At 42.7% G+C, this 24,912-nt stretch overlaps 1 protein-coding gene across 2 annotated transcripts in view; it reads right to left on the bottom strand.

Annotated features, from left to right (window-relative positions):
- The window catches only part of NACC1 (nucleus accumbens associated 1), a 90,439-nt gene that overhangs the window by 16,940 nt on the left and 48,587 nt on the right, over positions 1-24,912 (bottom strand). For both annotated transcript variants that reach the window (XM_069230402.1, XM_069230401.1), the window contains exon 5: positions 11,653-11,750. In XM_069230402.1, the coding sequence (XP_069086503.1) occupies positions 11,653-11,750 (98 nt within the window). The remainder of the gene's footprint in view (positions 1-11,652; positions 11,751-24,912) is intronic.

Raw genomic sequence — 24,912 nt, 5'->3', positions numbered from 1 at the left:
TGTCAGGCACAAATACAAGTCCAAATCCCGACCGCTGATCACCAATGTTAGAAATGGGGTCCTTGGTTGACAGTCAGGTTACCCCCTGTTCAAGCAAAGACCCTCACTCTAGTCAGGGTAAAAGAGAATCACCCTCAGCTAACCCCTGCTTACCCCCTTGGTAGCTTGGCAGAGCAGTAGGCTTAACCTCAGAGTGCTAGGCGTAAAGTATTTGTACCAACACACACAGTAACTCAATGAAAACACTACAAAATGACAACACAGGTTTAGAAAAATAGGAAATATTTATCTAAACAAAACAAGACCAAAACGACAAAAATCCACCATACACAAGTAAAGTTATTAATTAAAAATCAAAAAGAGTCTTTAAGTAGTTTTAAAAACACACTAGCGCTGCTAGAGTGAAAATGTACCTGGTGTGCGTCAAAAATAACCCCGCACGGGCGGGCGTGCGTCGAAAATAACTCCGCACGGCGGTACTCGAGTCAAAAATCCAGCCGCACGATGAGTTGACGATCCAGCCGCGCAGGTTGCGATCTCCCAGCCTCCGTCAGCGATGCTGCGCGTCGTTTCTCCTGCTCCGTGCGTCGATTCTTCGGTCGTGTTTCCTGCGAGCGTCGTTTCTCAGCTGCGGAGCGGGCGGCGCGTCGTTTTTCAGCCGCAGATCGGATTCGCGTCGATCTTTTCCCCGCAAGGCGCTCTGTGCGTGGATTTTCTTGTCTTTAGGCTGCCAGCTTCTCCTTTCAGGGTCCCAGGAACTGGATGGGCACCACAGGGCAGAGTAGGAGTCTCTCCAGAGGCTCCAGGTGCTGGCAGAGAGAAGTCTTTGCTGTCCCTGAGACTTCAAACAACAGGAGGCAAGCTCTAGATCAAGCCCTTGGAGATTTCTTCTCAAGATGGAAGGCACACAAAGTCCAGTCTTTGCCCTCTTACTATGGCAGAAGCAGCAACTGCAGGATAGCTCCACAAAGCACAGTCACAGGCAGGGCAGCACTTCCTCCTCAGCTAACAGCTCTTCTCCCGGCAGAGGTTCCTCTTGATTCCAGAAGTGTTTCTAAAGTCTGTAGATTTGGGTGCCCTTCTTATACCCATTTTAGTCTTTGAAGTCACCTTTCTTCAAAGGGGACTCACACCTACTTGTGAAATCCTGCCTTGCCCAGGCAAGGCCTCAGACACACACCAGGGGGTTGGAGCCGGCATTGTTAGAGGCAGGCACAGTCCTTTCAGATGAGAGTGACCACTCCACCCCTCCCTCCTAGCAGAGATGGCTAATCAGGAAATGCAGGTTACACCCCAGCTCCCTTTGTGTCACTGTCTGGTGTGAGGTGAAAAACAACCCAACTGTCAACTGACCCAGACAGGGAATCCACAAACAAGGCAGAGTCACAGAATGGTTTAAGCAAGAAAATGCTCACTTTCTAAAAGTGGCATTTTCAAACGCACAATCTTAAAATCAACTTTACTAAAAGATGTATTTTTAAATTGTGAGCTCAGGGACCCCAAACTCCACATGTCCATCTACTCTCTAGGGGAATCTACGCTTTAAGCATATTTAAAGGTAGCCCCCATATTATCCTATGAGAGAGACAGTCCTTGCAACAGTGAAAAACGAATTTAGCAGTATTTCACTGTCAGGACATATAAACCACATTACTATATGTCCTACCTTATCCATACACTGCACCCTGCCCTTGAGGCTACCTAGGGCCTACCTTAGGGGTGCCTCACATGTAAGAAAAGGGAAGGTTTAGGCCTGGCAAGTGGGTACACTTGCCAAGTCGAATTTACAGTGTAAAAATACACACACAGACACTGCAGTGGCAGGTCTGAGACATGATTACAGAGCTACTTATGTGGGTGGCACAACCAGTGCTGCAGGCCCACTAGTAGCAGTTGATTTACAGGCCCTGGGCACCTCTAGTGCACCTTACTAGGGACTTACTAGTAAATCAAATATGCCAATCATGGATAAACCAATCACATACAATTTCACAGAGAGAGCATATGCACTTTAGCACTGGTTAGCAGTGGGAAAGTGCTCAGAGTTCAAAAGCCAACAGCGACAGGTCAGAAAAAAATAGGAGGCAAAAAGACTGGGGATGACCCTGCATAAGCAAAAGTCCAACAAACATGCTTTGCATAGACTAGTAAGCAGTTATCTCCCCAAAAGCGGTGGTTCAGCCTGTAGGAGTTGAAGTTGTTTGAAACAAAGTTTGTAGTACTGCTTGTCCTACTGTGGCTTGTTGTGCTGTTAACACATCCACACAGTAGTGCTTGGTAAACGTATGAGGCGTAGACTATGTGGCTGCCTTACATATTTCAGTCATTGGAATGTTTCCTAGAAAGGCCATGGTAGCACCTTTCTTTCTAGTTGAGTGTGCCCTCGGTGTAATAGGCAGTTCTTTTTTTGCTTTGAGATAACAGGTTTGAATGCATTTAACTATCCATCTAGCAATGCCTTGTTTGGAAATTGGATTTCCTGTATGAGGTTTTTGGAAAGCAACAAATAATTGTTTTGTTTTCCGAATTTGTTTTGTTCTGTCAATGTAGTACATTAACGCTCTTTTGATGTCTAATGTATGTAGTGCTCTCTCAGCTACAGAATCTGGCTGTGGGAAGAACACTGGTAGTTCTACTGTTTGATTCAAGTGGAACGGTGATATGACTTTTGGTAACATTTTTGGATTTGTCCGTAGAACTACTTTATGCTTGTGTATTTGAATAAATGGTTCTTGTATGGTAAATGCTTGGATTTCACTGACTTCTTAGAGATGTTATGGCAATTAGAAATGCAACTTTCCATGTTAAATATTGCATTTCACATGAATGCATGGGTTCAAAAGGTGGTCCCATGAGTCGCGTTAAGACAATGTTGAGGTTCCATGAAGGAACTGGTGGTGTTCTTGGTGGTATAATTCTTTTTAGGTCTTCCATAAAGGCTTTTATGACTGGTATCCTAAACAGTGAAGTTGAGTGGGTAATTTGCAGGTAAGCTGAAATTGCGGTAAGATGTTTCTTAATGGATGAAAAAGCTAGTTTTGACTTTTGCAAATGTAGTAAGTAGCTTACGATATCTTTAGCAGATGCGTGTAAGGGTTTAATTTGATTATTATGACAATAATAAACAAACCTTTTCCACTTATTTGCATAGCAATGTCTAGTGGTTGGTTTTCTAGCTTGTTTTATGACTTCCATACATTCCTGTGTAAGGTCTAAGTGTCCGAATTCTAAGACTTCAGGAGCCAGATTGCTAGATTCAGCGATGCTGGATTGGGGTGTCTGATCTGTTGATTGTGTTGAGTTAACAGATCTGGTCTGTTTGGTAGTGTGATATGAGGCACTACTGAGAGGTCTAGTAGTGTTGTGTACCAAGGTTGTCTTGCCCAGGTTGGTGCTATGAGTATGAGTTTGAGTTGGTTTTGACTCAACTTGTTTACTAGATATGGAAGGAGTGTGAGAGGGGGAAAAGCGTATGCAAATATCACTGACCAACTCATCCATAACGCATTGCCCAGAGACTGATCTTGTGGGTACCTGGATGCGAAGTTTTGGCATTTTGCGTTTTCTTTTGTTGCAAACAGGTCTATTTGTGGTGTTCCCCAATTTTGGAAGTAAGTGTGTAGTACTTGGGGATGAATCTCCCATTTGTGGATCTGTTGGTGATCCCGAGAGAGACTGTCTGCTAATTGATTCTGAATCCCTGGAATGAACTGTGCTATTAGGCGAATGTGGTTGTGTATCGCCCAATGCCATATTTTCTGTGTCAGGAGACACAACTGTGCTGAGTGTGTTCCTCCCTGTTTGTTTAGGTAATACATTGTTGTCATGTTGTCTGTTTTGACAAGAATGTGTTTGTGGCTTATTATTGGTTGAAATGCTTTTAACACTAGAAATACTGCCAATAGTTCTAGGTGATTTATGTGAAACTGTTTTTGCCGATAGTCCCATTGCCCCTGAATGCTGTGTTGATCGAGGTGTGCTTCCCCACCCTATCATGGAGGCATCTGTAGTTATTAGGTATTGAGGCACTGGGTCTTGAAAAGGCCGCCCTTGATTTAAATGTATATTGTTCCACCATTGAAGCGAGGTGTATGTTTGGCGGTCTATCACCACTAGATCTAGAAGTTGACCCTGTGACCATTGTGATGCTAGGCACCGTTGTAAGGGCCGCATGCGCAATCTTGCATTTGGGACAATGGCTATGCATGAGGACATCATGCTTAGTAGTTTCATTACTATTTTGACTTGTATCTTTTGGTTTGGATACATGACCTGTATTACACTGTGAAATGCTTGTACTCTTTGTGGACTTGGCGTGGCAATCGCTCTTGTTGTGTCGATTGTTGCCCCTAAGTATTGCTGTTTTTGACACGGCTGAAGGTGTGACTTTGTGTAGTTGATTGAGAAACCTAGTTTGTGTAGGGTTTCTATGATGTACTTTGTGTGTTGTGAACACTGTTTTAGTGTGTTGGTTTTGATTAACCAATCGTCTAGGTATGGAAACACATGTATTTGCTGCCTTCTGATATGTGCAGCTACTACTGCCAGGCATTTTGTAAAGACTCTTGGCGCAGTAGTTATTCCGAATGGCAACACTTTGAATTGGTAGTGTACCCTTTGGAATACAAATCTTAAGTACTTTCTGTATGAAGGATGTATTGGTATATGGAAATATGCATCCTTGAGGTCTAGTGTTGCCATGTAGTCTTGTTGTTTGAGCAGTGGGATTACGTCTTGTAATGTCACCATGTGAAAGTGGTCTGATTTGATGTAGGTATTTAATGTTCTTAGATCTAATATAGGTCTTAGTGTTTTGTCCTTTTTGGGTATGAGAAAGTACAGAGAGTAAACTCCTGTTCCTTTCTGTTGGATTGGTACTAATTCTATTGCTCCTTTCTGTAGCAATGCCTGGACTTCTAGTCCTAGAAGATCTATATGTTGTTTTGACATATTGTGTGTTTTCGGTGGGACTTTGAGGGAAATTGAGAGATTCTATGCAATAACCATGCTGGATAATTGCCAGTACCCAAGTGTCTGTTGTTATCTCCTCCCAATGTTTGTAAAATTTGCTTAGTCTCCCCCCCACAGGTGTTATGTGTTGGGGATGTGTGACTTGGAAGTCACTGCTTGTTTTGAGGAGTTTTGGGGCTTTGGAACTTCCCTCTATTCTTTTGGAACTGTCCCCCTCCATATTGCCCCCGAAAACTTCCCCGCTGATATTGGCTTTGATAAGTGGGCCTTGCTTGTGAGGTTGTGGCTTCTGTAGGTTGACCTCGAAACTCTCCCCTAAATTGTGTCTTGCGAAATGTGCCTCTGCTCTGTGGGGAGTAGAGTGCGCCCATGGCTTTTGCTGTATCAGTGTCTTTTCTGAGTTTCTCAATAGCAGTGTCCACCTCCGGCCCAAATAACTGCTGTTCATTAAAGGGCATATTCAGCACGGCTTGTTGTATTTCCGGCTTGAATCCTGACGTACGCAACCATGCGTGTCTCCTTATCGTTATTGCAGTATTTACTGTCCTTGCAGCCGTATCTGCTGCATCCATTGCTGACCGTATCTGATTATTGGAGATACTTTGTCCTTCTTCCACCACTTGTTGTGCCCTTTTCTGGAACTCTTTGGGTAAGTGTTCTATGAAATGCTGCATTTCGTCCCAATGAGCTCTATTGTATCTTGCCAGAAGTGCTTGGGAGTTGGCAATGCGCCATTGGTTTGCTGCTTGTGCTGCAACCCTTTTCCCCACTGCGTCGAATTTGCGACTCTCCTTGTCTGGAGGTGGTGCGTCTCCGAAGGTATGAGAGTTTGCTCTCTTGCGAGCTGCCCCGACAACCACAGAGTCTGGTGTTAATTGCTGCGTAATATAAACAGGGTCTGTTGGCGGTGGCTTGTACTTCTTCTCCACCCTTGGAGTTATGGCTCTGCCTTTTACAGGATCCTGAAATATTTGTTTGGAGTGTTTTAGCATTCCAGGGAGCATAAGTAAGCTTTGGTATTGGCTATGAGTGGAGGATAGTGTATTAAACAAAAAGTCATCCTCAATTGGTTCTGCATGCAAGGTGACGTTATGAAAAGCAGCTGCCCTTGAGACCACCTGCGTGTAGGATGTACTGTCTTCAGGTGGCGACGGCCTCGCAGGTTAACAGTCTGGGCTGTTATCTGATACCGGAGCATCATAAAGGTCCCATGCGTCGGGATCATCTTGACTCATTGCAGTATGAGTCGGGGATTGCATCAGTGGTGGAGTGGCTACCGGTGATGTGTGCATTGATGGTGGTGGAGATGGTGGCGGAGTTGTCTGTCTTGCCACCTTTGCCTGTGGTTGCTTGTCTTTTTCTTGAAAGGCAAGTCTCCTTTTCATCTTAATTGGGGAAAGAGTGCTTATCTTCCCTGTGTCCTCTTGAATGTGGAGCCTCCTTTGAGTGTAGTCTGGCTCCATTGATTCAAGTTCTTCTCCGAACTTATGCCCTTGCATTTGGGAGGACAATCCCTGTTCCTCTGTGTAGGAACCTGTTTTCGGTTCCGAGGCTGGATGTTTCGGAATCGAAACCTTTTCGGTCGCCTTTTTGGGCCGAGGAAACCTTCTTTATTTTCGGCGTCATGGTGTCTCGGTGCCGACCCATTTCGGTGCCACTGTCTCGGGCCCGAGATTGCTCTGTGCCGGTATCTCGCCAGGAGTCGGATGACTTCGACACAAGCATGCCCTTTTTCGGTGCCGATGATCGGTCACCTATTTTTCGGGTTAAGCCATGGCCTGTTGGCGGTGGCGTCCCCTGGGCTTTTGTGGTCTTCTCGTGAGTTTTATGTTTCGACGTCTTACTCACGGTTTTCGGCATTTCTTCGGGATCAAGCTCGTCTGAGTACGATTCCTGAATGGAGAAGGTTTCTTCTTCCTCCTCAAAACGCCCTTGTCCTGTTGGCGCCGACGCCATCTGCTGTCTTCTCGCTATTCATGTTTTCCTCGACCGAAACGCTCAACAGGCTTCACAAGTATCTTCCTTGTGCTCTGGAGACAGACACAAGTTACAGACCAGATGCTGATCTGTATACAGATACTTGTTGTGACATTTTGGGCAGAAGCGGAATGGGGTCCGTTCCATCAGCCTTGAAGAGACACGTGGCCGGGCCGACCAGGCCCAACGGGGGAATCGAAAAAACCCCGAAGGGCCACCGGAGCTCTTCAAAAGTCGGTGTCGATCTGTTGTAACTAACCCGATACCGAACGCAAACAATACCGACGATTTTTCCGAGATTCTAACTAACTTTCCGACCCGAAACACGGAGCGAAAAGGAACACGTCTGAACCCGATGGCGAAAAAAAAAAATCTAAGATGGAGTCGACGCCCATGCGCAATGGAGCCGAAAGGGGAGGAGTCCCTTGATCTCTTGACTCGAAAGACTTCTTCGAAGAAAAACAACTTGTAACACTTCGAGCCCAACACTAGATGGCGGGATGTGCAAAGCATGTGTATCTGTAGCAAGACATGCCATCGAACATATATATATATATATATATATATAATAAAAACTATGAACACGCTTTGATGCCCCCTCAATCTCTACACATTTTTGTCCCTTCTCTGTCACAGGCACTTGGCCTACCCACACAGAGGAGGTATCATTTTTATCAGCAGACCAAGGGGAGAGCTGAGTTGTAGATTTGTGGCTCCCCTCAGATTTCGGAACTGTCAATCACAGAAATATGAGGACAAAGTGTTTTTTTTTTAAAGACAAATTGAGGTCTGCAATAGATTCTGGGTAATAGAATGTGATGAGAGCCACACAAGCTACCCCATCCTGGATCCCCGTGTATCTGTTTTTCAGAAATTTACAGGTTTGCTATACTTCCCTAGGCGACGGCTGAGCTAGAGCCAAAATCCACAGCTAGACACATTGCAAAAAACGAGTCAGTTTTCAGGGGAAAAATGTGATGTGTCAAACTTAGCGTTTTGGTGCGTTTCCTGTCGGGAGCAGTAGGCCTACCCACAAAAGTGAGGTACGTTTTTTATTGGGAGACTTTGGGGAATGCTAGGTGGAAGGAAGTTTGCGGCGCCCCTTAGATTCCAGAACTTTGCATCTCAGAAATTTAAGAAAAAATTGTTTTTTAGACAAATTTTGAGGTTTGCAAGGAATTCTGGGTAACAGAACTTGATAAGAGCCATGCAAGTCGCCCCACTCTGGATTCCTCTAGGTGTCTATTTTTTAAGAATTTACAGGTTGCTAGGTTTCCCTAGGTGCCGTCTGTGCTAGGGCCTAAAATCCACAGCTAGGCGCATTGCAAAAAAAAAAAAAAACAGTTTTCAGTGGAAAAATGTGATGTGTCCAAGTTGCGTCTTGGGCTGTTTCCAGTCGCAGGCACTAGGCCTACCTACACAAGTGAGGTAACATTTTTAGCGGGAGACTTGGGGGAACACAGAATAGCAGATTAAGTATTACCAATTGTCTTTCTCTGCATTTGTGCCTTTCAAATGTAAGACAGTGTGTAAGAAAGAATTCATTTTGAGAAATACCCTCTTATTCACATGCTAGTATGGGTACCCCAAATTCAGAGATGTCCAATAACCACTAATTCTAAACTTCATTTCGGAAATACATTGTTTGTTTTGATACCTATTTTTCACTCTTTACATTTTACTAAATGAATTACTGTATACCCAGTGCACATTGAAAAAACATTGTTTATTGGCTCTGGGTAGCTTGGGTTCTTGGAGAACCTACAAACCTTATATATACATGCAACCAGAAGGATCCAGTGGATGTAATGGTATATTGCTCTCAAAAATCTACCATACTGAGAAAAAGTTACAGATGAAAACAGACACAAATGGCTGTTTTTTTAAACTCAATTTCATTATTGTTTTTATTTGAAGTGTTACTTTCTATGCAAAAACTTTGAAGGGTCTGCACAAATGACCCCTTGCTAAATTCAGAATTTTGTCTACTTTTCAGAAATGTATAGCTTTCCAGGATCCACCATTGGTTCACACATGTTTCTGTCAGCAACTGGAAGGAGGCAGAAAACACAAAAAATAGGAACAAGCATTTGCAATGCAATGGGTTTCACGTTTGCTCGAGTTCAAGCCATTAGCGTTGTAAATTCTTACCTTGACTTTTCTTGCCACATAAATGGAAAATGAAAAGCGAACCAGTTGACATAAGCAAGCCAAATCAAAGCACCACAGCCGCTATGAGCATGAGCGCGAAGGAAAGACACAAAATGAAAAAGAAGTTTGCTCGCACTCAAACTTATAGACAAACGTGCAATTATCCATGTAACAGGGTTGATGGCCAAGGCGGTAACAAAACTGTTCCAAGGAGGGACAAATGTAAAGCATGTATCAATGATAAAGGATTTTTGTAAGGCAAGCACATAAACAAGTGATAGTGATGGGCATGCGGTGGACGCTCGACCTAAAAATGGGCTATATCCCAGTAAAATGCCAAAACTGTGTTGGAACATTTGGTTTTCTGATTCAAGTCTGCCTGTTCCTGAAAGCTGGGAAGATGGTCATTTTAGCACTGCAAACCTTTTGTTAATGCCATTTGCAGAAGGGGGAGGGGAACCAATGCTTTTTTCTGCAGCACCTTTTTCCCATTTTTCCAATGAATTATTTTTGGTAATTGCTCGGTCCCCTCCAGGGGAACGCACAAACCCTGGGTACCTTTAGAATCCCCAGGATGCTGGGTTAAAAAAAATGACGCAAATTTGGTGTGGAAAGCTTATGCTGCCAAAAAGGTATGGGAGTCTAAGCGCGAACTACCCCAAATAGCCAAAAAAAGGCTTAGCAAGGGAGTCGGGGGAAGGCTTAGCAGCAAAGGGGTTAAACTAACGATGCGAGTAAACAATTTGTAATTCAATATTTTGTGACCTCTAACGTGACCACAGAACATCCCAGTCAAACAAATGGCTGTTGTGAGGAGGCAGGGCCTGTTTTGCTCCAGTGAATGCTCAAGGGGTACATTGGCTTTAGGCAAACGGCTTGCTACTAAGTAATACATGGGGCAAAGAATACATACAAATGGCTGGTTGCTCTTCACCCGAGCATGTACTCCGCCCAAGTACTCAAGATATAGATCTACAAAAGTAAAACTCAGTGGGAAGGCAAATTAACAACCTAGCCTTGCATTCAACTTCAAAGTATCACCATATGTGGAAAAGCCCACCTTTGTAAGAGAGAAGCAAACTCTTCATTGAGACTCCATACACGTCATAGCTGTACTCAGTCTTTGCCTACATGAATAGTCCATCTGTTGCGCCCTGTGCTCCTTTCCAAACTAATATATGCTTGCAGCCCCAGCCCTTTCAGTCTTCTACTCTTGGTTAAGGGCTGACCAGCACTAGAGTAAAAAAATAAATTGCATCTTCTGTGAATGACCTTATCATAATATTTAATGCTGCTGGTATCATGAATATTGGGTTTTAGTCCAATACTCGTACCCTATCAGCAACAAACTAAAGTAAACCTCATAACTAAGAGGTATCCAGGTCCCTTCAGTTCACATGAACTTTCCCTATATATCACTAAAGGCACTCACTGCTGCACCAAACACTGGCACTCTCATCCCTCAGGCAAGGCATTGCCCAATAGGGGCCACGGGTGTCTGCTCCAATGCTATAGGGTTGATGAGGCTACTCCAAGCAGTACATATTTGAACCATGACAAGCTATTACCTTTCCTGTGCTTAATATCTTCCAATCAGACTCCATGAAGACTAAAACAACACTAACTGCGATGTCAAAAGCAGACGTAAGCACACATTACTGTGGAGCAGAAAGGGCAGATTTCTCCGGTATAATGCACTGAGGGAGGCAACCAGGGCATTTCCCATTATAAGAGATTAGAGAGGTCAGTGGTTTGGCATCCATGCTGGTCTCCTAAGAAAATTCACCACAAATAGAATATAAACACACATTCCTTTGGGACCAGAGGAGTTCTTTTGTAGCCAAAGAGAATATATTTCTGGCAGTTTAAGCAATAGAAAAAAATAACCCCGAATAATGTAAACTATCTCTCCAAGGCTAGCCCAAAAAAAAAAAAACAAGTGGACACAAGAGAGGAGAACTGGATTACAAAATATTTTTCAAGTGTTTTAGTCTGGTTGTTTCAATAAATCAGACAAGGATCATTCGTCCCAATATATACGTCTCACTTTGTAAAATATAAATCTGGAACTGGATTTGTGTATCCCTGAAATGGAAAGTTATCGCAACCAGATTACAGCCAAATATTCAAAGGGGATATTACATGAGGTAAGAATAAGTAGGTGGAAGGGAAAGAGCAAAGAAGATGACTTGAGGTGTGTAGTGTTAGAGACAGGCAGGGCAGAGAAAAGCTAGAGACCATTCAGGTTTGCCCGATTGTGGTAGGACAATAGGGAGGAAACCTAGAGAGAATTCAGGTTTATACTATTACGGTAGGACATTGAGGAGAAAATTCTGGAGATCACTCAAGTTTGTAATTTTATGGTTATTCAATTGGAAGAAAAATGAGACACCTTTTAGGTTTATAGTATTGCTCTAGCGGACAATCGCAAAGTACAGTAAGTCGCTCATCATTTAAAAAAATCCAGGTTTATACACATTATGCTCACAAAAGGCTCATGAATAAAACAGATAATATAATACCCCTTCCTAAACTCTACTCCTCAATACTCACACTTCACAGCATGTAGGACCCGACTATCCAGGGGCTTCCGGCTTGGGTCATTTGTAGAGGAGCGGATGCCCGTTCCGCAACTGTTCGCCAGTGTGTTCCTAAAGACAGCAAAAAGAACAAAAGGGAAAAACCATTCAGCACTGACTGCAACATGACCTACTCGATCCTTGACAGTCTGGAGCTTAACTGCCAACAATTATGCGGAAAGGAGCCTTGGACTATATATTCTCATATTAATGCACATCGTATTCCTCCACTGAAGGAAGTCCTCAACAATGGGCAGAATCCACTGCTTCCCCAAACCCCAGCAGAGAGTAACAAAGGGCCATTTACACTATCAATAATACACGCAACACCCCGTGCTGGAGGGACTCCTTGATATCTGATAAAGCCTACTATCCCCATACTTCCCAAAGTCCTGTTTAACAATGATTATATTACCAGTGATCCAATTCCTATCTCCAGAAGCATTTCCTCCATACTTTATAGGGGTCTGAAGCTACACACATCCTGCTGAAGTGGAGCAGTACATCACTCCTGAGGATACCAAAAGCATGTCCATGGTCTAAAAACACACTTCTAGACACCTCTTGGAAGGCCTTGAAGAATTTAAGATGACCATTGTAATCTACACACTCAAACCCCACAAAGATTCCTTTATGAGGTAGATGCCAATGATATGGTCCATAGATAACACCATGCAATGTATTCTGCCAGTAACACATCACAACCAAAATGAGAATCTGATGAGGACTCCAGCACCATTCACACTAGCTACTATGATGAAACTGATTCAATGAGTTAGGAAACACCACCTAATGAACACCCCTTCATAGATTGTTCAAGGGTATTTGACTTGTGAGCTCGACTTCCAATACGTAAGTCAGGATTATTTTGTAAACCAATATGCACCCAATTGTTTGCTGCTAATTTATGTCAGGATTTCATTTTAAAAGGGTCAGTAGCTCTTTCTTCAATCAAGTCCCCTATGCCTCATTCACAGACAGCAGATTTCTTCAGCTTGTAGACCAGGGCCCAAGCTACTTGATGAGCCTTTCTGGAAAAAAAGTACATTTACCACTGTACTATGAACCAGTAAGGTAACGGATTGTATTTCTCTGGGAATATTTTTCACTAGTATCTATAACACCTTTACCGTCTGGAGTGAAAAAGTATGGTTTAATATTTTTTTTAAATAAAATCTTTTCTGGAGGAAACGTAAACACATTCTATAAACACATGCTGAAGGAAAAGTAAACGCATTCCTTAAAGCAGTGGTTCCCAAACGTTTTTGATCCAGGACTCCCTTGACTAATTGAATGTGGCTCTCCATTCTATTACTTTATTTGGGTGGGTGGGGGGATGTAAGCCCAGCCCTGGGAATACTTCTATTTTTCTCCCTGAAAATAATTGGGATGAAGCCTATTAAGGTATTATAATCATTGATGTAATCCTCTGTGGAGCCCCATGCACTGTCAACGACTGACTGGAGGGACACGGGGTGTTTGGAGAAGTGTTACTGCATTGTGATGTAGTACCTTTTAAAGAGGTGTGTCTTTAGTTTGTTCCGGAGCAAGGTTCGTGAGGTCCCGATAGATATAGGAAAGTTGTTTCAGATCCTGGGTGGATTGACAGAGATAGAGAAGGCCTGCGTTTGTCTATTTTTTTTTCTTTTTTGCACATTATTGCATCCAGTCTAAGGGTACCTGGCTGTCCTTGTTTCCTTGGCAGTGTGGTCCTTGAGACCGAGGTTGGTGTTCAAAGAGAATCCAAGTAACTTGGTGTTGTATGAAAGTTGGAGTCTGAATTGGTCCCAGTTGATGCCACTGACTCAGGTTTGGACTAGTTATTGCTTGTTTTTCTTGGCAAATAACAGCCTCTTGTAGGGCTGAGATTCAGATCTGTGCTGAACATCCAGTTCTGAATGAGAGGCAGGCTTTTCTTGTGGCGTAGAATGCCTGAAGCAGAGGACGCTTTCGAGTAATATGATCTTTCCCCAGCAGTGCCCTGTGAGTTCTAAGACAGCAGGGAGATGCCACTGCTACAGTGCACCCCACAGGAACCCAGGAACGTTAGCTTCTTCGAGCATTATGTCTTTGATACCGGACTCAGCAGTAGGAGCTTTCTACCAGTAGTGCCTTGTCAGTACTGTAACCATAGCACAATATCCTGCCCTGCCTTCAGTGCTATAGGATCCCAAAAGTGCTATCTTCCTTCCATTAGTGACCCGACGATGCTGTAGGAAACCAGCAGTGTGACCTTCCTCCCAACTACAGATGGGCAGGACAGACAAGACTGTAAGCTGGCTCCAGTTGAAGATCTACGCTGGCCCTGCCATTGCCCCATGGAACTAGTAACCCTAAATGGCTCAGTACCCAGCACCCCAGACAGTGCTTCTATTCCTCCCTAATGTAGTTCCTAAAAGACAAAAAACACTGAATACAGGACAGCTGAGTGGAAACTAGAATTTGAACAAAGAACATGTACTGAACACTCAATATTTCTGGTTGAAGAGCTGTAATCTCAGCACCGCCTCTCTGGGATGTCCTGCACCTGCTATTAATAGGACAGAGACATTTCAGACAAGTCACTTTACTTCACTCTCTCAATTTCCTTGGCCAACTAATTTGAAAGTACTATGAAGTGAGTTTGCTCAGGGTGCATGCTATTCAAAAATCCAAACTCGTTTGGTTCAACTGAAATATGCTTCACATAAATTAGTAGGTCTGGCCATATATACAATGGTCATGACAAACTGACATTTTATGCTAACTGATAGTAGTGTCATCAGGGTATAGGAGTGACTCAACTCTTAATTGTTTTGGGATTTATTGAATGAGATTTTAATTTACTGCACACATTTAGCTCCTGAAATCCTGGTTTTGGTTAAATAACTTATTCAAACAAATATACATGAAAAATGTCATAGGATAAACCATGTATTCAAATGCACAGAATATAATATGCTACTATCATTGAGTAGCATGAGTGGACTTCGCCTCTCATTAATCATGTCCCCTCCTCACACTCAACAAAGGTAATAAACAGCATATTCGATTCTGTGCATCTGCAAACATACTACACCACTAATACATATATACTACGTTATCGTTGAATTACCCAGGCTCTTTGTAATGTAATCATATTAGCCAGCAATAAAGTTACATTTGCTGTAAAAAATCACTTGCCTAAAAAAAAAAAAAAAAAAACTTGCTTTGTACATTAGTTTTCAGACTCCTTTCTATCCAACTTCTATAAAAATTGTATATCTGTTCCGAACTCCAACATTCAAGAGCGGCTCTACATTTAGCATTGTGGACTTGTTGCTCAGTTGTGAGATCTGCATTTTCAGTCATTGCAAGATGTCCCAATATAACGCTCAAATGCGGTTTGACTTTTTAGTTAGGCAACATCGGTTTATCTGTCACTTCTGCTTCTCAGAAAGGATAAATCCGGCCCGGAGCTCTCTCTAATTCACGCTCTCTTGACGGTACTGCAATTTACAGAGGTTCGTTGCTAACTCCTAAGTGACGTATTTCATTGAGAGAGGAGCTGAGTGACTGAGCAGTAGGTGAAAACGACGGAAGAAAAATAGGATGCAAAAAGAAAATGATTTAATGTTTCCCCCAACAAAAGAAAAGGAAAGAGCATAAAAAGAAAAGGATGTAGTTTAAACTCAACCGGGTTCTAACACATTGCCACGATTTCATGCATCTGCTTCAGCCCTTTTGTGGGAGCAATTAAAAAAAAATTATATATATATATATATATATATATATATATATATATATATATATATATATATATATATATATATATATCTGAGTTTGGAAGCACAGCCAGCAAGATGACAGCAAACAGGTTGATCTTTGACCCACCGACCTTTCTCTCTGAGGGGAGCAAGGGGCTACCTTCAAACGTAATCACACAAAAGCACGCATAGAGTTAAACTGCCAGATTACAAATACAAATGATTAATAGAAAATACATATTTGTTTGTTTAATGAGAAATTTCAAGCCATGAAAAGTTGCAAATATGTGACAATGACATATAAACTCTTTCTGCCACCTCCCTAGCTAGTTGACAGCGCACCCGGGTAACTGGCGCACAGACTGGGAACTGTTGGCTTAAGTATTAATTGTAGTCAATATTTACAATCATAAATGACCTGCTTCATTTAACTACTTTTGACTAAAGAAAATGTGAACATAGTTTAAAATAAAAAGCAGTGTCAGAATTTAAAGGAAAATACTTGCCAAGGACTAATCTACTTTCCACAGGATTCAGAAGAGATGAACATGGCTCAGCCAGTCACCCTCTGCATGAGCCTAGGGATCAGATGTATGGGCTTCCAGTAGAAGGGACAACTTCTGCACCATGAAAGCCTTTTCTGTTCCAAAGTATTGCGTAAAACCTTTACTGTTTGCTCATTAGCCATAGTCCATCAAACATTTTCCTATTGCCATGCTTTTCCAGATAAGCTGCGAGGTGTGGAAAGCAACACTAAGAACACAGAAGAAGGTTGCCAGGACTTTGGGAGAAGACACGACGCACCAAAAGCAAAGAATGAAGAAAAGCTTATATGAATGACTAAGGCATTTTCTTCAAATAATACAAAAGAAAGTCAAACGTTATTATGTCAAACATCATCTTCTGCAACAAATCATCTGCTCGTTCATCACCTGTCCAGTTTTGTGTTTGTTACACTTTTAAAAAGGTCTAGAACACTTTATAATCTTCAAGATACTGCTTTATAAGATACTAAAGTTTCAGGGCTGTAAAGCTGAAGTCTAGTCCCTCTCTAGCAGGTACTAACTAGCTCCTTATCAATTTTACGTAAAATTGGGGGAAACATTAAACACAATAAATACAACTAATCAGTACAGAATCTAAGATGCCTGCAGCCAAATGGTTGAGCAAAAACATATAATTTATAATTCGTAAGTTTTATCTGTTATCAAGTTCAAGAAGTTACCAAAATGGCATTTTCCACGTTTACTAAAAATGCTATTTGGAATACGGAAGTCCCTTTCAATAATGCAGGACTGCAAGTTTGTGACTAAGCAAAGAAAAATAACTCTTTAAAAACATCATTCTGGATTGGTTTCTTCTCGAATTAATCTACAGTGCACTGGCAAATAACATGGTCAAACATGTGATCTAATGTTGGGAAAAAGACCGTCTTAAATCGTTTGAGTCACATTTAAAAGAAATTCTTATGCTGAATCTGAAGGCTGTAATTATTTGGACAGAGATTTTAATCCACCTGTGCCTGCTGAGGTGCCACAAGCGATAATTACTGCAATTAATATCCTTAATGTAGGTTTTCCCAAATAAGTCACTCATTTGTTCTAGAAACCGAGGCTCTTATAATTATAACTTGTATCGAGGATTCCTACATGGTACAAATGCTGTGAAAATAGTCCTTGAAGGTGCCTCTCAGATTTCTATTTGTTTATGTCTGCAGATAACTTTCATAGGTTTATAAATGTTTTGATACATGTAAAAACGGACAGTGATCACTATCTCTTGAAAGAAGAAAGATAACAAATTTAGGAGAGGACCTCATTATTTTCCAGCATAACCTGCAACGGTTATAGTCTCATATGAACGCAAGTATGCTTGAGGATTTAAAAACTATTCAACTATATTAATCAAAAAATGAATTTTGTGAATAATTAATGAATAAATTAGTACATTACAGTGATCTGACAGGTCTTATCCAATCAGAAATAGCACAGAGTAAGCCAAGCAAATACATTTAATGTCAATGTCAAGAGAAGAAGTGGGTAAGAGCAGGAATGTTGAACAGGGAACATGTAGTTCAAAAGAAAGAACAGTGTTAAAGTTTGGTTACAGACTTTGAAAAGGTTAGGGAGAAATACAAGCGGAAGGGGAAAAGAAAATACTATTTTCTTTAAAAAAAGAAAAGACGAGCATGTCTGAAGAGCGAGCTCAACATAAAACACAAAGATTTTCGAACTTAGTTAATAATTGTATGCCATCAACTACTCTTCAGTTGCAATGCCCAGTCTCAGAATCAAGTTGGATATCTTTTTTTTTAATTAATGTGTTTTTATTGTTCAAATGACAACCTACTACAGACAAGTAAACTTCACTGCGATTAAACTAACATACATTTACTATTGTCACTATTGAGTACGAGGATCAAAAAAGTGGTTTGACAATGAAACCACTGAGAACAACTGGTCCTGATGGGATTCCTTTTATCCTTTTTAAGCTTAATGTGTACTGGCAGTCAGAGATTCTAACTCGGTTTTTAGATTTCACCTACAGGCCGTTTTTAGATGCTTGCTGTTTAAGACCTATTGTGGATAATACCAACATTTACAGTGGGCTTGGGCCTGCCCACTTCTTACCATCAATTGGCTTTCTTGTTAAGCTCATTTTTTTTGCTTCTTATCCAATGGCTTTCCTTCTTCTTGTGTTCATCCCTCCCCTAAAGCATAGCTTTTCAATCAATTTGGATTTAATAACTTGTACACTTCCACTGCTCACATTCATGGAACTATTTTATACATACACAAACAGTCCACCAAGCGTTCACTGCTGAGTGCCTTCCCAGCTCATACATTGCTTCACTCAACCCTCACTGCCTTTTTGCTCTTTACTTATTTTTTAGGTTCATCCAAAGCTCCTCCATTACTCCACTGCTCCTCCAACCCTATTGCTTGCTCTACTCCTCCTCTGCTCCTTCAACTCGCTCCTTCAGTGTTAAAGCACAGCTACACATCCCAATCATTTGGCAAAAAAAAAAAGTTAAATAAAATAAACGTGTGTCTGTCAGCCACAATTTGCTGCCAAGTGTCTCTTTTTTTCTCAAACTTTGATTTTATACAGGTTAAAAAAACAAATGTCTTAGTTACATCAGCAAGATTAGCATCCACCATTCTGGATCATTAAACCGAAAATAATGGTAGCTGCATCACAACATGCACATACATACGTGATCCCCCTGATCACCATAGTGTCATGACGTCTATATGCATGCACATCATTGCAGCATCTCTTTCTGTAGATGTCAGAGGGCACTCCCAAAAAATTAAGGCAAAACCAATATGTCTGCCTTGGCAGTCACATGGTGAAACCTATTGCTTATTCTGTAGGATAACAAAAAGAAATTAGTTACATACTTGGCGAGTTGGTATTTTTCATACAGTCACAAACTTACTTGACCCATCAGAATGGAAATCACCAGTACTTTTGTATCAGCAATAAAATGTTAAATTAGGCATAGGCCCAGCAAAAGTTATTGTTTAGTAGCACACCCGCCTCTTTTGAAACAGCCCAAACTTCTTCCAATGAGGTGGAAGTGCCGAGTTCGTTACTCCTCTAGATGTCTTGGTCTTGCTCCAATAGGAGCAGTGAAGCCCAAACTGGAATGCCAGGTTCCCTCTGAATGCGAATACAAGCAACCCCAGACTGGTTTCCATCTATCTGGGCCCTGGTGCAGCTCGAGTCCAATGGCACAGTGAGCATGAGGCCCACGTCTGATGATACATGCCACACTGAAGAAAAAAACAAAAACATGTATGCATTTATGTGGTATTTCTATAGTGCGAGCCTAGCCAAAAGGGAGTGGAGAGTTGTACAGGCTCAAAAGATAAGCATAAAGTCAGTAATTGATACCACAGGTAACTGGTTTGTGGATTTTAATGCCAGCAATAGCTTTAGCTCCCATATTTGTTGTTTTTCCTTTGAGAGTATTCCAATGATCAGACACATAAGTAATTCAGTTTGCTTTCAGTAATTCAGATTTATGTAGCACTGGCATCTCAAATCAAGGCAGTGCATACACTTAGCATTTTATTTTCACTCAGCCCTATGAAAAATACAAAAGGTCTGGTGTTTCTGAAGTATTAGCAAAGTTTTCATAACTACGTCCATCATCTTGAATAAGTCGAAAGCTTTATTTAGTGGACAAAAAAAATGATGGACTCCACTGCAGCCCAGAATGATTGCCAGTGGCTGAGTTTATTCAAGTATTCTATCCATTGCTTTGTTTTTCTTGTAGTAGAAGCTCTAGGTGCGATGGGTATGGATAGACGTGGGTCAGAGGACTCAAAATATTCTTCACTGATAAGACCCAAGTAGGTTGAAACAGGTCTAGGATTGCTTATGTTCCCGTCTGCAGGGGACCTGGTCAGGAACTTCGGGCTGGTTAGTTCTCAATAGACAAGGATCAAGAATTATTTGCATATGGCGATTCATTGTCTGAGTCGCATGCATGGCAAAAGAAAGATGAAGAGGGATGCGGCACATAACAATAGCCACTGGGGAGATTTATTTGCAAGGATTTAATCCATCACTTTGCAGTAGGACTCTATGCTGCTCGACATATCTTGGGAATCCCCACTCAGGCATATACTGCAGCAGTCGCTGACATACTTAGGGTGGAATGCGTCATCACCTTACCCCGCAGGGGCCATTTTGGCTTCTCGTGGCAGAATGCCAAGGAGGTTGAGCGCCAATGGGCAATCAAGTTGGATATTTCTTTTTTTTAAGATGCCGTCCTCTGCCCTGGCTCCCAAAAGCGACAAATATTTGATCAGTCGTTCTTATGTCTGGTATATGGGAAATTTTCGGCAACCCCAGACGTCAAGGCAATGCAGCATCTTCTAGACGGATGTTGATGGATTTGGAAAAAATTGAATATAGGATGACAGGTTTGTTTAGATGCAAGGCCAAAAGAAACCATGGCAATGAATTTTTTGTTACTTCTTAAGGTTACATTTCCTTTTGTGAAGTGAAAGAATGGTTCGCCGATTGTTAAAACGTGCAGTTCTCCTACCTTTCTGGTTGATCTTAGAGCCCTAAGGAGAGTTTTCTTCCAAGAGAGATGCTAGACTTTTGCACTATGACTCGGTTCGAAGTGTGGCAGTATTTAGTCCCCATGGTACAGACTGACGCTGAACCTGACATACTGCTTGTCTGATTTATGCAGCTCGGGTTTGTAGGAAAGTACCATCTTGCCTGGCATGTTACCCCCATATTTCACTGTATATATGTTGTTTGAGTTGTATGTGTCACTGGGACCCTGCCAGCCAGGGCCCCAGTGCTCATAAGTGTGCCCTGTATGTTTTACCTGTGTTATGACTAACTGTCTCACTGAGGCTCTGCTATCCAGAACCTCAGTGGTTATGCTCTCTCATTTTCTTTCCAAATTGTCACTAACAGGCTAGTGACCAATTTCACCAATTTACATTGGCATACTGGAACACCCTTGTAATTCCCTAGTATATGGTACTGAGGTACCCAGGGTATTGGGGTTCCAGGAGATGCCTATGGGCTGCAGCATTTCTTGTGCCACCCATAGGGAGATCTGACAATTCTTACACAGGTCTGCCAGTGCAGCCTGAGTGAAATAACGTCCACGTTATTTCACAGCCATTTACCACTGCACTTAAGTAACTTATAAGTCACCTATATGTCTAACCTTTACCTGGTAAAGGTTAGGTACTAAGTTACTTAGTGTGTGGGCACCCTGGCACTAGCCAAGGTGCTCCCACATTGTTCAGGGCAAATTCCCCGGACTTTGTGAGTGCGGGACACCATTACACGCGTGCACTATACATATGTCACGACATATGTACTGTATAGCGTCACAATGGTAACTCCGAACATGGCCATGTAACATGTCTAAGATCATGGAATTGTCACCCCAATGCCATTCTGGCATTGGGGAGACAATTCCATGATCCCCCGAGTCTCTAGCACAGACCCGGGTACTGCCAAACTACCTTTCCCGGGGTTTCACTGCAGCTGCTGCCCACCCCTCAGACAGGTTTCTGCCCTCCTGGGGTCCAGCCAGGCTTGGCCCAGGAAGGCAGAACAAAGGACTTCCTCAGAGAGAGGGTGTTACATCCTCTCCCTTTGAAAAAAGGTGTCAGGGCTGGGGAGGAGTAGCCTCCCCCAGCCTCTGGAAATGCTTTGATGGGCACAGATGGTGCCCATCTCTGCATAAGCCAGTCTGCACCGGTTCAGGGATCCCTCAGCCCTGCTCTGGCGCGAAACTGGACAAAGGAAAGGGGAGTGACCACTCCCCTGACCTGCACCTCCCCTGGGAGGTGCCCAGAGCTCCTCCAGTGTACTCCAGACCTCTGCCATCTTGGAAACAGAGGTGCTGCTGGCACACTGGACTGCTCTGAGTGGCCAGTGCCAGCAGGTGACGTCAGAGACTCCTTCTGATAGGCTCCTTCAGGTGTTACTAGCCTATCCTCTCTCCTAGGTAGCCAAACCTCATTTTCTGGCTATTTAGGGTCTCTACTTTGGGGAATTCCTTAGATAACGAATGCAAGAGCTCATCGGAGTTCCTCTGCATCTCTCTCTTCACCTTCTGCCAAGGAATCGACTGCTGACCGCGCTGGAAGCCTGCAAAACTGCAACAAAGTAGCAAAGACGACTACTGCGACCTTGTAACGCTGATCCTTCCGCCTTCTCGACTGTTTTCCTGCTAGTGCATGCTGTGGGGGTAGTCTGCCTCCTCTCTGCACTAGAAGCTCCGAAGAAATCTCTCGTGGGTCGATGGAATCTTCCCCCTGCAACCGCAGGCACCAAAGAACTGCATCACCGGTCCTCTGGGTCTCCTCTCAGCACGACGAGCGAGGTCCCTTGAACTCGGCAACTCTGTCCAAGTGACTCCCACAGTCCAGTGACTCTTCAGTCCAAGTTTGGTGGAGGTAAGTCCTTGCCTCCCCACGCCAGACTGCATTCATGGGAACCGCGTGTTTTGCAGCTACTCCGGCTCCTGTGCACTCTTCCAGGATTTCCTTTGTGCAGAGCCAAGCCTGGGTCCCCGGCACTCTAACCTGCAGTGCACGACCTCCTGAGTTGTCCTCCGGCGTTGTGGGACCCTCATTCGTGACTTCGGTTGAGCTCCGGTTCAGTCCACTTCGTAGTGCCTGCTCCGGCACTTCTGCTTGCTTCTGAGTGGGCTCTTTGTCTTGCTGGGCGCCCCCTCTGTCTCCTCACGCAATTGGTGACATCCTGGTCCCTCCTGGGCCACAGCAGCATCCAAAAACCCCAACCGTGACCCTTGCAGCTAGCAAGGCTTGTTTGCGGTCTTTCTGCACGGAAACACCTCTGCACGACTCTTCACGACGTGGGACATCCATCCTCCAAAAGGGAAGATTCTAGCCCTTGTCGTTCTTGCAGAATCCACAGCTTCTACCATCCGGTGGCAGCTTCTTTGCACCCACAGCTGGCATTTCCTGGACATCTGCCCACTCCCGACTTGATCGTGACTCTTGGACTTGGCCCCCTTGTTCCACAGGTACTCTCGCCATGAAATCCATTGTTGTTGCATTGCTGGTGTTGGTCTTCCTTGCAGAATTCCCCTATCACGACTTCTGTGCTCTTTGGGGAACTTAGGTGCACTTTGCACCCACTTTTCAGGGTCTTGGGGTGGGCTATTTTTCTAACCGTCACTGTTTTCTTACAGTCCCAGCGACCCTCTACAAGGTCACATAGATTTGGGGTCCATTCGTGGTTCGCATTCCACTTCTAGAGTATATGGTTTGTGTTGCCCCTATCCCTATGTGCCCCCATTGTATTCTATTGTGACTATACATTGTTTGCCCTGTTTTCTATTGCTATTACTGCATATTTTGGTATTGTGTACATATATCTTGTGTATATTTGCTATCCTCATACTGAGGGTACTCACTGAGATACTTTGGCATGTTGTCATAAAAGTAAAGTACCTTTATTTTTAGTATATCTGTGTATTGTGTTTTCTTATGATATTGTGCATATGACACTAGTGGTACTGTAGGAGCTTCACTCGTCTCCTAGTTCAGCCTAAGCTGCTCTGCTAAGCTACCTTTTCTATCAGCCTAAGCTGCTAGACACCCCTCTACACTAATAAGGGATACTTGGACCTGGTGCAAGGTGTAAGTACCCCTTGGTACCCACTACAAGCCAGGCCAGCCTCCTACACGGTTAGACACAGCTGTTATCAGAGAACACTGGGACCATCACTCAATTACTGTATAGTTAACAAATGGATTGAACTGTGGACAAGTCTAAAGTTTTGGCGAGGCTTCAATACAGGTCTTAAAGGTAATTGATCTTTGTCCAGAATTAATTTAGAATAGGTAAATGTTTATCAATCCTCACAAATGTATTCCAGATTATTATCTCAACATGATTATGCGAGTTATCTGTGTTGGGAGGCATCTACAAGTTTGGTTGTTCATATGGAGGTATTGGATTTATCTCTACCCTGAAAACATTTAAGGCCTAATTACAATAGCCTTGCATGGCATTGAATTTCCTATTCTTGATGATCAAGTTAAATAGTGCATCCTCAAAACCTTAGTGATAAAAAGGTTATTTCCCCTTTCTAAGAACACTATGATTCATTCTGGAATTGAGATTAGCTTAACTGAAAATTTTAGTTTTCTGTAGATTTAAATGTTTTTACTCCAAGCTTTGTGGAGGGGTAAATCTAAATGTGCCAAGAACTTAAAAAACATAACATTTATTGAAAAGTTTATTTCTTTAAAAATTGATGTTAATAGGAATTCTAAAATGCTGCTAAAAAAGAACTATATAGCTGTACAGTACAATTCAGTCGCAGTAAGAATATAGATTTAAATGGATAAGAAAAGTGTGAATTAATCATTAGCAATTTAAGCAATGTTATATTAGGTTTATGTTTTGATCCCCCTAAAAGAGAAATGCACTTACATTTATTGAGAATTTGGGTTGAGATTAACCGAATTCTGCAATTTCCCGATTGTGGTGTTCAAAATATTAACAATGTCTCGTGCTTACGTGGATTTGAAAGCAAATGTAACACTGAAGAACAAGTCACTTACCTTTTGTAACCATTTATCTAGTAGAGACATATTCTAGTTGCAGATCCCTTACCTTAGAATTCCCCCCAGGCGATTTTTCTTCGAGCAGTACCCTGGAGCGCAGTCAGGCGACGTTTGTCAGCTCCACGTCCATCATTGGCATCATGGTCACTGGACAGGACGTTGCAAGTAATACATAAGCACCACCCCACGTGCTGACGTCAGTTTCTTTTCACGACTGTCCATGCCAGAAGAGCGTAGCCATGAAGAACACTGATACTCATGCGCCAGAACTAGGGCCCTGAAAGAGATTTTCCGGTTCCTAGAAATCAGTTTGCAGAGCAAGAAGGTTGGTGTGGGGGGAGGGGTGGAATTTGTAAATAATCTGCAACTATAATATGTGTCTACCAGATAAATTGCTATCAAAGGTAAGCAACT

This window comes from Pleurodeles waltl, chromosome 4_2 (genome assembly GCF_031143425.1).
Source record: "Pleurodeles waltl isolate 20211129_DDA chromosome 4_2, aPleWal1.hap1.20221129, whole genome shotgun sequence".
In the NCBI taxonomy this organism is placed as follows: domain Eukaryota; kingdom Metazoa; phylum Chordata; class Amphibia; order Caudata; family Salamandridae; genus Pleurodeles; species Pleurodeles waltl.
This window is presented reverse-complemented; position numbering and strand designations above follow the sequence as displayed.